The sequence below is a fragment of the Oryzias melastigma genome, linkage group LG11, assembly GCF_002922805.2.
Source record: "Oryzias melastigma strain HK-1 linkage group LG11, ASM292280v2, whole genome shotgun sequence".
Lineage (NCBI taxonomy): Eukaryota > Metazoa > Chordata > Actinopteri > Beloniformes > Adrianichthyidae > Oryzias > Oryzias melastigma.
The window spans coordinates 10,363,169-10,379,570 of record NC_050522.1 but is presented as its reverse complement, the minus strand read 5'-3'; the positions used below and the strand labels follow the sequence as shown (position 1 = coordinate 10,379,570).

The 16,402-nt window shown below is 37.7% G+C and overlaps 1 protein-coding gene across 1 annotated transcript; it reads left to right on the top strand.

Annotated features, from left to right (window-relative positions):
* Window positions 1-116: 116 nt before the first annotated feature.
* On the top strand, window positions 117-14,367 carry galnt12 (UDP-N-acetyl-alpha-D-galactosamine:polypeptide N-acetylgalactosaminyltransferase 12). Its single transcript, XM_024298732.2, has 10 exons — window positions 117-1,087; window positions 2,642-2,811; window positions 5,518-5,707; window positions 5,889-6,074; window positions 6,214-6,331; window positions 7,951-8,127; window positions 10,170-10,301; window positions 10,418-10,531; window positions 11,479-11,634; window positions 12,935-14,367. The coding sequence occupies exons 1-10, from the start codon at window positions 741-743 to the stop codon at window positions 13,070-13,072; spliced, it is 1,728 nt and encodes a 575-aa protein (XP_024154500.1). The 5' UTR covers window positions 117-740; the 3' UTR covers window positions 13,073-14,367.
* Window positions 14,368-16,402: the final 2,035 nt, after the last annotated feature.

Genomic DNA, 16,402 nt, shown 5'->3' with positions numbered 1-16,402 from the left:
CTTTAAAATTACAATGTAGTATAGATTTACTTAATATGACATTTGCATNNNNAAAAAGCAAAAAAAAAAAAAAAAAAACGCCACGAACTCTTAATTTGACAGGCACAGGAAGAAGACGCTGGTTGTGTAAGACGGCCTGACAAGCGAAACTTTTTTCCCCATGTTATAAGGAAGATGACTTTAATTGATATATGCGGATTAAGTTGTAAGTTTCATAAATGTTAATGTTAAATAAGCAAAAGTTGTTTTTAACATATGTATTTTTTAATATTTCACAATAAAATTAACTACTTTTACAGTTGAATAAACCCGGAAAAGACGATAAAATAAGAGTATTTTCTCTTTTAAAAAATAGTTCTGCGACGATTCCAAAGTAGTGATTTTTAAATCCCAGAATATCCCGTCATACTTGTAAAACATGCCGTAGGAAAGTGTCCGAGAGGAGGGAGGAGTGTCTTTTTACGTCCTTTAAAACGAAAGCTTGGAGGTTCCGGTGTTAAGGAGTACCAAGACAGTTACTACACCGATGCATGTCGGGACTTTGACGGCAGATAGATTTACTAGATGAATTTAGTTTCAGTTGGAGAGGTGATGTTGGAAAAGCATGCGAGGCACGTGAAACCGAACATGTAGTTGTTCGACCAGTAAAGTTTCTAGAGAGTTCCGCTTTTTTTTTTTTTTTCTTTTCCAGAGAATAAAACTTCGACCAAACTTTGCTCAACCCGACAAGAAACGTCACAATGGCAGCGTGCGGAAGAAGAAAGAGACCCAAGTTATTTTTTCTTTTCTTTGGCGCCTTTTTTGTTGGGTATTTCATATTTTTTAGGTACAACTCAAAAGAAGTAACAAATCGACGAGAATCCCCCAGAGAGGAAGTAGTAGACAATGAAGAACTTAAGAAGCCCGTGTACGAGAAGCCCCCGCTGGATTTAAATGCCCTGGGAGAACTGGGAAGAGCTGTGAAACTAAATCTGAATGAGGAGGAGAAAAGAAAGGAGGAGGAAAGTCTGAAAAAGCATCAGATTAACATATATGTCAGTGATAAGATATCACTGCATCGGAGGCTTCCAGAGAAATGGAACCCGCTGTAAGTACATTTCCTGACTGATGTCAAACAAATTAAAAATAAAAGTCCTTTTAATTTGAATTCTTGCCATGTTAAAGACCCACTCCCGTAAAAACCCTGTTTTTAACTTGTTATTGTGACATTTTTGTAAAGAAGATCAAGCTTAAAACCGAATTCCTGAGTATTTGTTTATTTATATCGTCGTAAATCAGGAGCAGATGAAAAAGATGGCAATTGAAAAAGCTTGTAGCTGTGACGTAGGAGCTACTACGGCAAGCAACAAGCTCTCTGCCTAGCTTCACTCTGATGAGGCATCCATGTGTAGACAATAGGGCTGGGTGGGAAAAAATGATTAATCGATTTGAATAGTTTTAACCTTAATAGATCAATAATCGATTCACAAAAGATATAAATCGATTAAGCAACCAAAGCTAAAGTCAGCTAGCTTGATGCTAACATTCAATACAATTTCCCATAGGATGGCTAATGCTAACGCTCGGTTGACCAAAAAAATACATTGGCGACAAAATGAACATCTTTATTTACTTATAGGCATTCATTTTCCAAACTCTTTTAAGGAAATAATTTTAAAGTAACTATTTGTTGTCTAAAACTTCATTTTTTTCCTTTTTACTGTTGTCTTCTTCTTGAATTAAGTGTACTTCTGTAGCGTGATCGCCACTTAGTGGCCAAACTGAAACGTCCTCCAGGAGAAGCAGCACTTTTTACAATGTTAATTACCTGAACATTTTTGTTTGAACTTCTCCTTTAGAGAATCTATGTAACACTGTAAGATATTAACAATCTCATTATTTTACTAATACATTTCACATTATGTGAACTATATCAGATTAATAAAAATATATTCAAATTAAATAATAGATTGTTCAATGTATTTCTAAACAAATGTGTATGAATTTGTAAACTTAAAATTGAATTGAATTGAAGTACCGGGAAAAAATCGGAATCGAATCGATTCAGGCTCTCGTGAATCGAATATTTTCTGGAAATTATAACCAATACCCAGCCCTACTAGACAAATATATCCATGTTGGTTTTTGTTTCCTCATCTGAGCTGGTATTTAGCTCAAAGCTGCTCACATATTGCTCGCCATTTCTGTAACACCACTAATTGAGTGGTGTTGAAGAAGTTTGAGTGGCTTTAAGCTAGTGGGAGAACAGATGGATGATGGGAAGGGGGCTAGGTTACTCCACCCTTACAGTTCCGATCAAATTTCAGAGGGGATTTTTTAAGAACTCCTGCTGCTTTGCAGACACTATGTCCTAGAAAACAACACAAGTTTTATTTATTTTTGATTAAAATGGGATAATCATACGTAAAAACTTGAGTCGGAATTGCTTCTACAATAGACCAAAAGACGATTAGAATGTGTCTTAAACCGGTAAGGTTGGTGTAACTGTCATATTTGCTCTTGGGGTGGAATATTTATTGTAAACTGACAAACTACGTTACTGTGTTCACAAGTATTGGTCCGGTCTGTCCAGTAACTGTTTTCCCTTGCCAAAATGTCAGTTTTGTTTTACTTACTATTAACTCTCTTTTCTGGAACTCAGTTGTGGAGATCTGAAGTACGACTACAGATCCCTGCCAACAACCTCTGTGGTGATTGCTTTCTATAACGAGGCCTGGTCTACTCTGCTGCGGACAGTCCACAGTGTGCTGGAGACTTCCCCCGACATCCTCCTCAAGGAGGTGGTGCTGGTGGATGACTACAGTGACCGAGGTGAAGGCAGGGAGGAGAATCTACATGTTGGTGCAAGATGGTGATAGGCAGGAGAGCAGTGGGCTGGAAACATTTTAGTAATAAGGGCCAAAAAGACTGGTTGACAAATGGATGGTGTGAAGACAGTGTTATTTGAATAAATTATGTTCGTAACGGACAAAGAAAAGTAGTTGGCATTTGGTATGCCAAAAGGGATACAACAATTCACTTTCCCCACAATTTGTGTCAAACCACAATTTTAGGGTCACGATTTTGTTTTAGTTTCAAATATGATTTGTGTGTTACAAAACAGCCTTTTTGCTAATAAGAAAGTAAGAATGATGAAAAACATTTCAGTTTGCTCACACCTAGGGATGTCCCGATCCGATCACGTGATCGGAAATCAGGCCCAATCACATGGTTGATGACACAATCAAAATCGGACATTTTCCACCGATAATGATGGGATATTTAATTTATTCTTATTATTATTTGTGCTTTATATTTCAAGTTTACCTTTCCGTATAAATACTCCACTAGAAGTCTGCATGTCATGAACAGATCACAAAATGTTGCTGCTGTAAAACACAGCAGAAAACGGCAGCAGTTTAAACAGGAAGCTTCCTAAGCTGTTCACAGATTCAAACTTCCAGGATCAATAATTCTTTTAAAAACACTTTAAACTGGCAACAAGTGTCTCTATTGGTTTGTTCCCGAGCGCGGCTGTGTCTGCAGCTCACTGCTCCCCAAGGGGATGGGTCAAATGCGGAGAACAAATTTCACACACCTTCGTGCGTGACAAATAGTGGGACTTTAAAGTAAACAACAACATATAAAGGCATTTCAACAAAAAATGCAGGTTTGTGTTTAACGTTAAACTCTTTGTGCTGCAAACAGTCGGCTGCACCAGCTGCTAACTGCTACATGCTAGCTCCGTGATTTAACTCCTTAGGACCCGAGCTGTCCTTTGATATGCCTGTTTGATTTATCTGACAAAAGTTTTAAGAAATTAACTACTGTGGTAATAAAAGTGAAAATGTGATGTCTCAAAAGCTTAAAAAACGAATTACATAATCTTAAAAAAATAAAATAAAATGAATACATAAAAAAACAACTAATAAATGGTTTTAATGATATCAGCTAGTCATGAACACTCATTAAATTCATGCTAAACAAAGTCATCATTCATTTTTAAGAATTTTAAATGAGGAGAGGAACCACATTTGGTTAAAAATGTTCAATCGCTCTAAAGATATTAAAGCTAAAGTTACTAAACTTTCTCACATGATTATCACTAATATAACAAGTTTATATTTGCTCTATTTTTTATTGTTTATGAAAGCTACTTCACAGAAGTGTTCTATTGAAGTTTTTATGCTAAAAGAAGGTTAATGAAATAAAAATAAAGGACAACACAAATCTGTTTATTTAATTTATGCATGATTTAAATGTGTTACAAAAGTATCGGATCAGGACTTGGTACCGGCAAATCCACAAAATCCAATGACTCGGAATCGGATCGGGCCAAAAAAAAAACTGATCGGGACAACCCTAATTATACCAAGACTGGTGTAATGTAATAAAACAATAAGTCCTTCTTAAATTTAGCACTTGCTGGTATCCAGTAAGGATAGGATGATTCACTGTCCCCATGACTTGGTTTAATGGTATATCATATGGTCTCAGTCCAACATTGTAATATCCCTAGTGATTAATACAGGAAGACTACCTTTAGCTTTAGTCAATACAACTGCCCTTTGGGCTGGATACAGGCGGGTGAAAAATGGTCAAACCTGTACGGGGCCCACAAGAAATATCAAGGTCTTAGATTGCTCAGATCGTAGAGTGATAATCTCTATCTGAATTTTTTTATGGGCATGCTGCGGGCGTCAAATCATAGCAAAAACTTAAAACATTGGAGTAAGTGATAGGGATTTTTTAAAAATCGTTAGACAATCAGCGTGTAGTGTGTGTAGTCATCCTACAGGTGTCCTACAAACATTTTTAGGTATCACCTGCATACCCGGTGCGTGTGGAATTTACGTGCAGTCAGTAAGGGGCCAGTACACGCACCTTACTAACGACATAAGGCATAAGGGCATCATACGACAGCATCTCCTCTATGTCATGAGTGCGTGCAACCTATATTTTCACGAAACACTTACCACATGCATGACAATCATACTTCAGTTTTTCACGACGTCCCTTGAGGAACTGCAAGACATACCTGCGCTCCCCTTAAAATACGGCTCTTCCTGTCTAGGGCTCTCAATGGGCCCAGGCAACCCACAAACCTGCAGCACCGTGCAGAGGTAGACCTGACAGACCTGACAGATGTTTTTTCAGAGCACTCCGCGTACTCAAACCACAAGGGCTCAGACACTATAAGACACTATTATTCACTGTCTTAATCCACGACCAAGTATGGTTGCACATACTCAAATCTGAAACCCATGTTAACGTCTCAGTGTGTCAGTGATTGTGGTAAAGTTGCGTAACATGCTAATTTAAAAAAAACGTCCAAAATGATCCAGAGAATCAGAACTCTGACGATCCAGGGTGTGTCAAAACCACTATCTTGAAAGTTAGCCCAACGGTCTATTATGAAAGTATGTTCTTGTGTCACATGAGGATCAGTTGGCAATTATAAGTTGCATCATTTTGCTTTGCGGTTGTGTGCTTTGTGACAATTATGGCTTATGTGGACATCTGTTTAATTCTTTGAAGATCACCTGAAGGAGCCATTGGAGAAGTATCTCTCAGGGTTAAGGAAGGTGCGTCTGATTCGAGCCACAAAAAGGGAGGGGCTAGTGAGGGCCCGACTGCTGGGTGCTTCTATAGCAACAGGCGATGTCCTGACCTTCCTGGACTGTCACTGTGAGTGTCATGAGGGTTGGTTGGAGCCCCTACTTCACAGGTGAGAGCACATCAAAGGACTTTTGAGTATTTTTGAAGGACTGAATCTCTACAATACCAGCAGGTCATAGTGTGATGACTATTTCAAAAAGTTTGCAGAGAAGTTTAAGATGAACATACCCCTTTTCTTTTTAAGTGTTTTTCCTCCAATCAATGTCTTTTCTCCCCTTTTTTTTCACAAGGATAAAAGAGGAGCCAAAAGCTGTGGTGTGTCCTGTCATTGACGTGATAGACTGGGACACCTTCCAGTATTTAGGTAACCCTGGTGAACCTCAAATTGGGGGGTTTGACTGGCGACTGGTTTTTACCTGGCACTCTGTCCCAGACTATGAGCAAAAACGCCGTCGCTCACCTACTGATGTCATCAGGTGTGACTGCAGAGATTGTTACAGAGAATATAAAACCAGCATTTAGCGACAAAGACTTTGCTTAATTTGCTGCTGTCGTTGCAAATGTAACCTCAGACTTACACAAGGGTTTTGGGCTTGTTTTTTTCTTTCTCCTCAGGTCTCCAACAATGGCAGGAGGTCTTTTTTCTGTAAGCAAAAGTTACTTCTATTACCTGGGGTCTTATGACACAGGAATGGAGGTGTGGGGAGGAGAAAACCTTGAATTCTCTTTCAGGGTAAGATGTTTTCTGTGTGTGTTTCCTGAGAAACTAAGTCTACTACTTTTTTCAATAAGCTATAATTCATGACACAGAACTATTAAGATGTGTCTAATGTAACTTAGAAAAACCAAGATATGATTGTCTCTGTGTTCCACACCACAGTAAATATACTTTAAGCCTTAGGCACAACTGTCACGATAGTGCCTCTCACCAAAAACCAAGGTCTTAGACCGTTCGGTGAACCAGAACTTATATAAGATCATAACACTTATAGGTAAGTCGTTGGAATTTTTTTGGAATCGTCGTGATCGTGGTACACAGGGGTAGCACAGTGGTACATATTTTTCATATTTTTATATCCTGCACAAGAAGCCCCTTAGTCCTGTTAAAGCAGTGGCTTAAAACTCAATCGCACAACGGACCAAAATCCAAAACACACCTTAGGTCACGGGCCAAAAAGGATAAACATTTTTTTAACTTTAAAACCATACATTTTTAACACAACTGTGAACTAGATATGTAGAATTACCTGCAACAATGCTACTGTGAGTGCTTTAAGTGGAATTTGGTGCGAAGATGCTAGTGCTGATAGCTGAAGATGCTGAAATTAATAGCTGAAAACACTGAAGCTGAGAGCCAGTTAAAATATTAACTAAATGCCAAATAAGCTTAAAAAACTACAAAAAAATGTAGGTAAGCCAAAACAGTTAGCATGTAGCTTAACAAAATAGCTAAACTTCAAAATATCCTGAAAAGCTGAAAAAAGGCTAAATTAGCCAAAACAGCTAGCATGTAGCTAAAATACTGTATTAGCTAAACTCCGAAATAGCCTAAAAATCTTAGTAAATGCAAAAATAATCCAAAAAGCTAGCAGAATGCCAAATTTTTAAAACTTTAAAACCATAACGTTTCAACATAATTGTGAATAATAAAAAGTCAGGAATATTATTCCAGAATAAATCAGCTTAAACCTTAAATAACTTTCAATATTTTACTCTCAATGAAAATATATGTCGTCAAAATTATACAAGTTAGAAATGAGCTCAACATAACAACGGGCCATTAATAACAATAAAAAAATGATCTGGAGGGCCATATCCGGCCCCTGGACTTTACACGTGTGTTTAAGTGGACATTTCTTGTGTTATTAATTAGGAAATTAGCTCATGGTCAGTAAGCAGCTAATACTCCCACCATTCTAATGTCTTGACTGTGGCATAAGGACATCGTACAACAACATTATCAATGTGTCATAAGTAGGTCTGGAACGAGTATCCGAGCTCTCATATAATCACGATCTGGTACCTAAAATTCAAGTACGAATATTCGCGACATCCAAGATAGCTGATGCTCGACTTTTACAAATATAGTAGGGAGTAGTAAAATATTATTTGTGATGGATGTATTTATTGCTCTGAAATACAGAATAATGTTGGATTTTCTTTTCATGAACTAAAACAAATTCAAATGTGCAGCTCTCATATCAGTGGTAGTGCTGCTGTCACATGAAGTAAACAAATATCTATTTAAAAGCATAACTGCTGTTTTTTTTTGTATGCTTTTTTTTTGTAAGACTGCTTTGTGTTGGCTGACTGAATCACTTTGGTAAGGCTGTTGTGATTGAAATACCTCAGATTTGGCAGTGCGGGGGCAGCCTGGAAATCCACCCGTGCTCCCACGTGGGTCATGTGTTTCCGAAAAGGGCCCCTTACTCCCGGAGCAAGGCGTTGGCAAACAGCGTGAGGGCGGCAGAGGTTTGGATGGATGACTACAAGGAGATCTACTATCATCGCAGCCCCCACGCACGACTGGTGAGTGCGCACAGATGGCGTGGGAGAACTTGAATGGTGTCAAAACACAGCCTGAAAGTTTGTTTGAACAAGCTTTTCTTGAATGTTGAGTATTGTGGTGGCAGCATGTGTGTTTCAGACTGGTCACCGTCTTGATATTCCCTCTGAAAACACTCCGTCCAGCACACCTGCAAACATTTCTGCATTTGTTTCCCTACATATTTATGCACACCACTCTCCCATTGTGTAAAGGCTCCCCTGATTAAGTGACTCTCAAGGTGACAGAGGTGCTAGGACACTGGTGTGTGATTACAACCTTTCTGTGTCACTCTGAGCCAGCAGGTGTCACCCACCTGTCCTTGACAGCGTGATCTATCCCTCTTTCCCTGGGGTGCTCTGCTTTTGTGTGAATGCAATGGCCAGTGTGTGATGGTGTAGTTAAGAGGAGAAGCTACCTAAGCACAGATCAGGTAGCATTCCTCTTCTTAAGAAGAGGATGCCGTGCCAAAACGTAACTCAAGTGTTTCCTGATGGCCACGGCTGCTTTTTCACTTTTGTTTTGACTCGGGATGGAAATTCTTCCGTTTTTTGTTTTGTTTTTTCATACTTTGTTGGTGTTTTCACTCATTTTAATTTTACTCTCCTAATTCGTAGTTTTTTTTTTTTGTTTGTTTTTTTAAAATAATTTTCAGATAAAAAAAAAGGTGCCTTACATTATAGGAAGTATAAAGGATAAATCAGACTCACTTAATGTTCTTTTTTTTTAACAAATAAATCACCATTGTTGATGGGGAAAGCTGGTTAAAGAAAAACTACAGAATAACATGACAAAGAAAACCTAGAAACTTCACAAAATGCTCCAACACAGAGAGATGAACCAAGAGAACTTAAATAGGCAAACAACTAAATGAACTGATAGGGTCCAGCTGTGAACTCCAGCAGGAAGCACAGGAAGTGGGTGGAGCCACAGAAGACTGCACAAAACAGGACAGAGAAAAAGGAACTCAACACACAGAACATGTCATATATGTTACATAACAACAGCACTTTTATGATCAGTTGTGCCATTTTTTATTTATTTAAATATTCCACATAGGGGGTCAGGGGCGGGGCTACTCGGCTTAGCTCCAAAACCCACACCCCTTCAGAGGAGGATTGTGGAAAATAAGGCTTCAGATCAACATGAAAAATGGCTTTTGGTTAAAAATGTCATAATAATAATTAAAGCACCATTGGGAACATTTTTTTAATTAAAAAAAGTTGTCATTTGGGGACTTTAAGAAGTGATAATGGATGCCTAAAAAAATAGGCTCTAGCTGCATTGATATGCTTTCAATTTAATAGTTAATAGTCGATATTTCTTCTATAAAAGCCATCTAGGAAATTCTTGTTTTCTTTTAAACAAAATTTTGCTTCATTATCTAAGAAAAAAAAGAAACATGCATCACTGCATATTAAATAGTCCACTTCTTGTAAAAAATAATTTAAACCTAAGTTTAAAATACTAATAAGTGATTTAAAACTCGCAGCACTCATCCAGATGTGACTAAAGCTTAAGGTACTTACTCTCTAGGAAAAGACGACATGGTTGTGCATGTGATGCAGTTAGTGTATCATCCCTGCTAACCTCTGGACCTATCCGTCGGTTCTCCTCCAACACAATTTCTTTGCAGCATTTGAACAATTAATGGGAAGACAATCCGTATCCAGGCTTTAAACTTTGTAGATCACAATTCAAAGCAAACTAATGAAGGTAAATCAAGAAATCCATGAATAAAAGCATGTTTCTTTTGTAGAGTAGCCTGGTAAAAGCAGGATAACGCCCTTCAAGGGGTCTATTATCAGAAAAGAATGGATGACTTACTTGTCATGTTGCTAACTTTTTGTGTTCATAAAATGGGTTGCCAGTCTCTTGCCTATCAATAGACTCTTATATCTGGTGGGATGATAGTTACTAGGGCCTTTGTAGTCTATAGGTGTAGTAGGTGACTGTGGTACATTTCATATGCTTTTTGTTGCTAACAAGTAAATGACTGACTGTCATTTCTGGTACTTTCTCCAAGGAGGCTTTTGGAGACGTCTCAGAAAGACTGAAGCTGAGAGAAAAGCTGGGCTGTAAGAACTTCCAGTGGTACCTGGATAATGTTTACCCTGAAATTCATGTCCCACACGATCGGCCGGGCATGTTTGGAATGGTGAGAACGTCTCAAATCAGCAACACAACTGACTAAAAAGTAACAAAAATGATCACTTCAGAGAACGGGCTTACAAGTTTGACTTTTATTTTATTTTTTTGTTTTCAATTTGGCAGCTAAAAAATCGGGGGAAGGTCAACTACTGCTTTGACTACAACCCTACAGATGAAAACACAATTGTGGGTCAAAGGGTCATCCTGTACCCGTGTCATGGCATGGGTCAGAACCAGGTAAGGATTAAGATCTGTAATACTAATTAATGGACGCCCTTGATTCATGTTTCACTGTTAAGTTTCAGTGAGGCGATTAATTATCATGGAAATGTACTGAGGGATGTCAGTTGTTGGTTTGTTCCTTTCTTTTTCAACATCACAGCATTTGCGTGGACCGCGGGGAGTTTGTTTGCTCTTTTATCTTCTGCTCTGAAACACAGACATGATTATTACAACACACATCGATGCTCCCCCACCCCCAAAGCTCATTAAATCTCCAAAGGCCTTGCCAAATTGGATTTCAGGGGGGCTCTATTGGTTCTGATTTAGCTGTAGTGTAATAGTTGACATTTTAGGTTAGAGCAGGGGTGTCCAAACTTTTTCTTGTGGGGGCCACATAACTGTTTTCTTCTCTGATGGGGGGCCGAGGTCGGTTTGTAGGCTAACAGAAAAATTGTAACAATCACAGCCTAAACATTTATGGTTTGCTAGAAATCCATGCATAGCCAAATTTTAAAGAATTAATTTCTGTAATCTTTACGGAAAAAACAACCCAAAAACTGTTTTACTGCTTTGAAATAAGTATAATTATTGTAAAAATATAGAGTTTTCTGGATTTCGTCTATCTCTGGTTATTTATTTAACTCCCGCCATAAATGAGGGATCTTTTGGACTTTAAAAAATGTTCCTGCTGTAGTTATTCTGTCTGCTGGGACTACTTCCTGCTCTAGGAAAACACTTTCCATACTCATTCCCAATATAGAAACTGAAAGAGGTGTTCTTGTCTATGTATACACACACACATACCCTTTCAAACAGTTCTTTTTCATTTCAGAGTCATAAGCATTCATTTGTTTGTTCACATGGTTATTCCCTAACAGTGACTGTTTACTTTGAAATAATATTACTATGCACGTGTGCACTAGAACCATGTACTAATCCAGACATATTGCTTCTTTCCGCAGTTTTTTGAATACTCAGTGGACGGCGAGATCAGCTATAACACAAGGGAGCCCGCTGGGTGCGTTGTGGGGGACAGCACCAACACCTACCTGACTGTGCAGCTGTGCAAGAAACGAGGACAGGCTGTACCCATGGACCAGAAATTTATTTTCCGAAAAGTAAGACATTAACAGGGAGTTGTTTGCAGGTTTTTTTTCTAAAAGCACCACTCTGATCATCTTTTGATCTATTGTTAAAGTGTTCCCATGTGTTGTTGTTTTCTTGGACATCATTTCAACAGTGGCAGAAGGTCATTAGAAATTCACCTCTGAGTTGTGGGCGAGACTGTAGGCCCCTATTACCCATCATCCATCTGTTTATACACTCTTTTGCCAACCTGACATTACCAGTGCAGGGACCATGTGGCTTAGCGTTGTAGCTTCTACATCACAACTACAAACGTTATCAAACTGCATTTTTTTGCATCTGTTCTCAATGCATTCTCACTCCCTACAACGGAGTATTAGGGCCACTTTATAAAGAAAATGTATTTTTTTAAATTACAACTTTAAATCTCGTAAATTTACGAGAAACAAGTCGTAACTGCTAAATTACAAGAATAAAGTCATATATTTATGACTTTAAAAGTCATAGGCTACATTTATGACTTTGAATCTCGTAAATTTACAAGATTTAAAGTCGTAATTTTATGAGATTTAAAGTCGTAATATTACTTTTTTTTATTTTTTGTATTGTGGCCCTAATACTCCATCGTACCCTCCCTACTCATCATTTATGGATGTATGGTTTAAGACCCCTCTGTGTCACTTTTTGACGTTTTGAGTGTCCCCAACTCGTCGTTTCTTTGATGTGCTGGCAGTTCCTATTAAATCAGGAGTCCCCAACCTCCGGGCCGTGAACCGGCACCAGTCCGAGGGCCGCTTGGTGTTGGGCCACAGACATTTATCGGGGTCCCCTCGGATGCAGACCGGGGTGCAGACTGGACTGGTACCCTAATCCAGTACCTGTTCCAAGTCTTGTACTGCATCCCAACATGTCAAAAAAAACAACGAGTTGGGGACACCCAAAACATCAAAGAGTGGCGCGGAGGGGGCCCTAACCATACGTCCACATATGACGACTTGGGAGTGAGAATGCATTGCTGCTCCTGATTCAAAACAATTTGAAAAAAGAAATATTAAAAAATCCAATCTGATCTTCTTCATAAATGTCCCTATCATGAGAAGAATACTACAAGAACGTGCTAAAAGCACCAAAAACACAATTTCCATTGGAGTTGGTGTTTACAGAAAAATCTCTGAAATGTTTCTGTGGTCAACTTGGTTAGTGGTATTTTACACATAATTAATTTTTTTTTTTAGGAAAAATGGGTCTTGCTCTTTAAGATCCAAAATGCAGGGAATTAATTTACAAGAAAAATAAAGTGAATTTGACTATGTTTTTATTTTTTGTCTACAGGATGGGAGTTTGTACCATGTCCAGACCCAAAAATGTGTTCAAGCCATGGAGCAGACGGACAACGGGACTCCAGCCCCCGCCCTGCAGCCGTGCTCCAACAGCGCTTATCAACAGTGGTTCTTTGAGGAAAGAATGTAACTGGGAAAACTTGAAGTTTTTTTTTTTTTTTTTATTGCAAAGCATTTTTATAAAGTTAACTGCTAGATATAACTCATAATTTAAGGGGGTTTTCTGTTGGCTTGGAAAATGTTTGTTCCCTAAAGCCTAAGAGGGGGAGGACATTTTCTGTATTTTCTTATTCAACTTAAACCTCAGCACTTTTTTTAAAGCATGGAGAAAAATAATTCTTCAGTCTCGATGCACTTTTGTATGTTTGCAAAACATGGGATTTAGTACTCTACTCAAGGAGATTGTTAATAATTTGAGAAATTACTATTTTCTTCCTTTCTTATTTATTAATTCTTGTGCTCTTGTTTTATTTAATGAAAGAGAACATTTTAGGCTTGTTACTTTAATCAAACAAACATTTGCAGCCAGTCATTAAATTTAAATGGTGGTTTTTCAGAGGTATGTTAAGAGGCGTTTTCTGATGTTTACATGTTCCTCCTGTAGAGGGCGCCAGCACTCCTTTCTGTGAGATCCTGTCATCTTGTTTTCAAAAAGTGGGATAAATCTTCTGGTATTTTGGTAGGGAATCTTGATACTCAATAATCACTGACTTATAAAAGAAAAAAAGACTTATAAATAGTACCTCTTTATCTTAATTACTACTGATTGCACCTGAAGTCATTCAAATATTTTGCTTTTAAGAAAATTCCCATCTAACATAAAACGCCATTTTATTTACAGTATGTATTGTTTTTGTCATCGCCTGTTTTTGTGTAACATGTTGTGCTTTTATTCATGGCCAAATTTTTTAGATTAGTTTGTTTCTGAATTGTGATTTATGATGTTTTTCGCCTTGACACATATCGTCTTCCCTAAAACGAAGCAACAAAACTGTGTGAAACGAGAAAATAACTATAAAATATTGAAGGGGAACTGACGGATAGATACATAGTTAGTGGAAATGATGCACTGACTGTTTCCTGTTTGGACAACCATGAGGCCTTTTCCTTGAGTTCTTTAGTTGACTCGTTGGGCGTTGTAGACACATTTTCAGGGAAGCGCAGGTGTGTCCCCCAGTTCCGTTAAATCAGGGGTGTCAAACTCAATCACACAAGGGGTCAAAATCCAAAACACACCGTAGGTCGTGGGCTGTACAGGATAAACATGTATTGAACACACTATAACTGAATTTTAATGCGTAACTTTTAAACATCAATATGAATAATAAAAAGGCAGGAATATTATTCCAGAATAAATCAACTTAAATCTTAAATAACTTTCAATATTTTACTCTCCATAAAAATATATTTTGTCAAGCACAAGATCGGACCATTAACAATGAAATAAAAAGATCTGGAGGGCCGGATCTGGCCTTCGGGCCTTTACTTTGACACATGTGCCTTAAAGACCCACTCCTTAACATGCTCTTGTAGCCTTTTTCTCAGAGGACCTGTATAAAAGAATTTACGTTAAAAAACTGCTTTCACGATTGGTTAAAAAAAACAAAAAATCCTACATCGGGCCTGCGTCTCACCTATTCACCCCTTACTTACCTTTGCATGTGGTACAAGTATTCTATGACCTGTCGCCTACAACATTCCCATAGAACAGGGGTCGGCAACCTTTAACAGTAATAGAGCCATTTGGGCTCGTTTTCTACTAATCAAAACCTAGAAGGAGCCTCATAATCTTACTTTAGCCTTTAGGAAATTTGGATTTGCATTCATGACCATCTTTTTGTTTAATAATAAAACCCAGCATCTCTCATAATGTTTTTTATGTGTGACAAAAACTCAAAAAACTTTAAAAAAAAACATCTTTGTCCTCAGTAGTCTTCCATTGCTGGGTTTTGTTATTTTAGTTTGGGGCTGGACCTTGGTAGTCTTAGCTTGCTGGCTTTGCTTATTTGTTTTCCTTTGGTAGTTTTGGTTAGGCAGTCCCCTAGCTGGGTCAGCAGTCTCCCTGACTTATTTTATGTTTGGTTAAGGAGCCACCATGAAGAGATAAAAGAGCCACATGTGGATCTGGAGCCACAGGTTGCAGACCCCTGACATAGAAAAACTGACATTAATAATTTATGTAGAGTACCTGTGTGCTCTGAACAGGTTTTCCATATTGTTTTCCATATCGACCCCGTAAGAGCAGTTGTGACTGAGGCTTTATTCTTGCTGGTTGTACCGGTTAGACTCCCACTTTTCATGGCTGTAACTATCTGACAGCTCTATGACTCTCTGAACTGGAATCTTGGTTACTTGTGCGACTGCTCCTCAGGCTGTGTAGAGGGAGTCAGCAAAGGCAGTTGTTGGCGTCTCCTGAGTGTTGTGACGTTCAGAAATGCCAGATGGCTTCCTGATTAATTTTTTGTTTTTTTGGTCCCCTTCCAATTTTTCATCGCCTTATTTTCCTCTTTGTGTCAGAGGTGCATCGGAATACTGTTTGTGTTTTGATTTAGGACCACACGTCAACACGATGTACTTGACAAGAGAGACAGATAATGGGGTTGGATAAATGAAGAAATGTTAGCAACCTTATTAACATTCCAAGATTTCTCAAAATATGTTTTTGGAGGACCAATCTGAAATCAAATTCTCTTGTGATTTATTGTATATTCATAATTCAATAAACGAGCACAATTTAAAGTCCTATTGATGGGAATTACATTTAAAGTCATGTGTTTGCCAAATGTGAAGAATGTACTATAATTCTGTTAATTTTGGGTATCTGTGTGTCTAAAAGGAAGTAGTTGATATGCTCATATTGCCATTGTGGACACACTCTGAAATGTGAGTTTGGATCAGACGTTTTTAATGCTGAGTGGACAAAATTATCAATGGAGAAAAATGTTTTAAAATGAAAATAAAATGGAATTTTAAAATGCTTTTTGTTCCTCTATTTTTTTTTTTCACTTTTACACGCCTGCGAAATTGTTTACTGATATGGACCACGTCCTGTTTTAAAAATACATAAAGATGATTTTGGATTTGTGATGAGAAAAACTCTCAAAATAAACTCATTTCAAAATATTTTTAGATTTGCACATGTAAAAAAAGCATGTTTAATTCAGTAATATAATTCAGTCACAGCCTTAACATTGAAATTAAGCATATTATCATGAATATTTTTATATATTTGTTGTAATTTCTGATGAAAATTTCAATGGAATGTAAAAAAAAAAAAGAAATAATGGAAGGGATGTTTTTATTTTAATTATGTAAATCCCATTACATCAGTGACATGGCACAAAATTATATTCTTTGGAATTTAGATATTTTTGAACCCTTCTATGAAATGTATCCATTATATTACTGAGAAAGACAATGCATATTAATGAACAAATGTAAATATACCAGATTAAAGCCT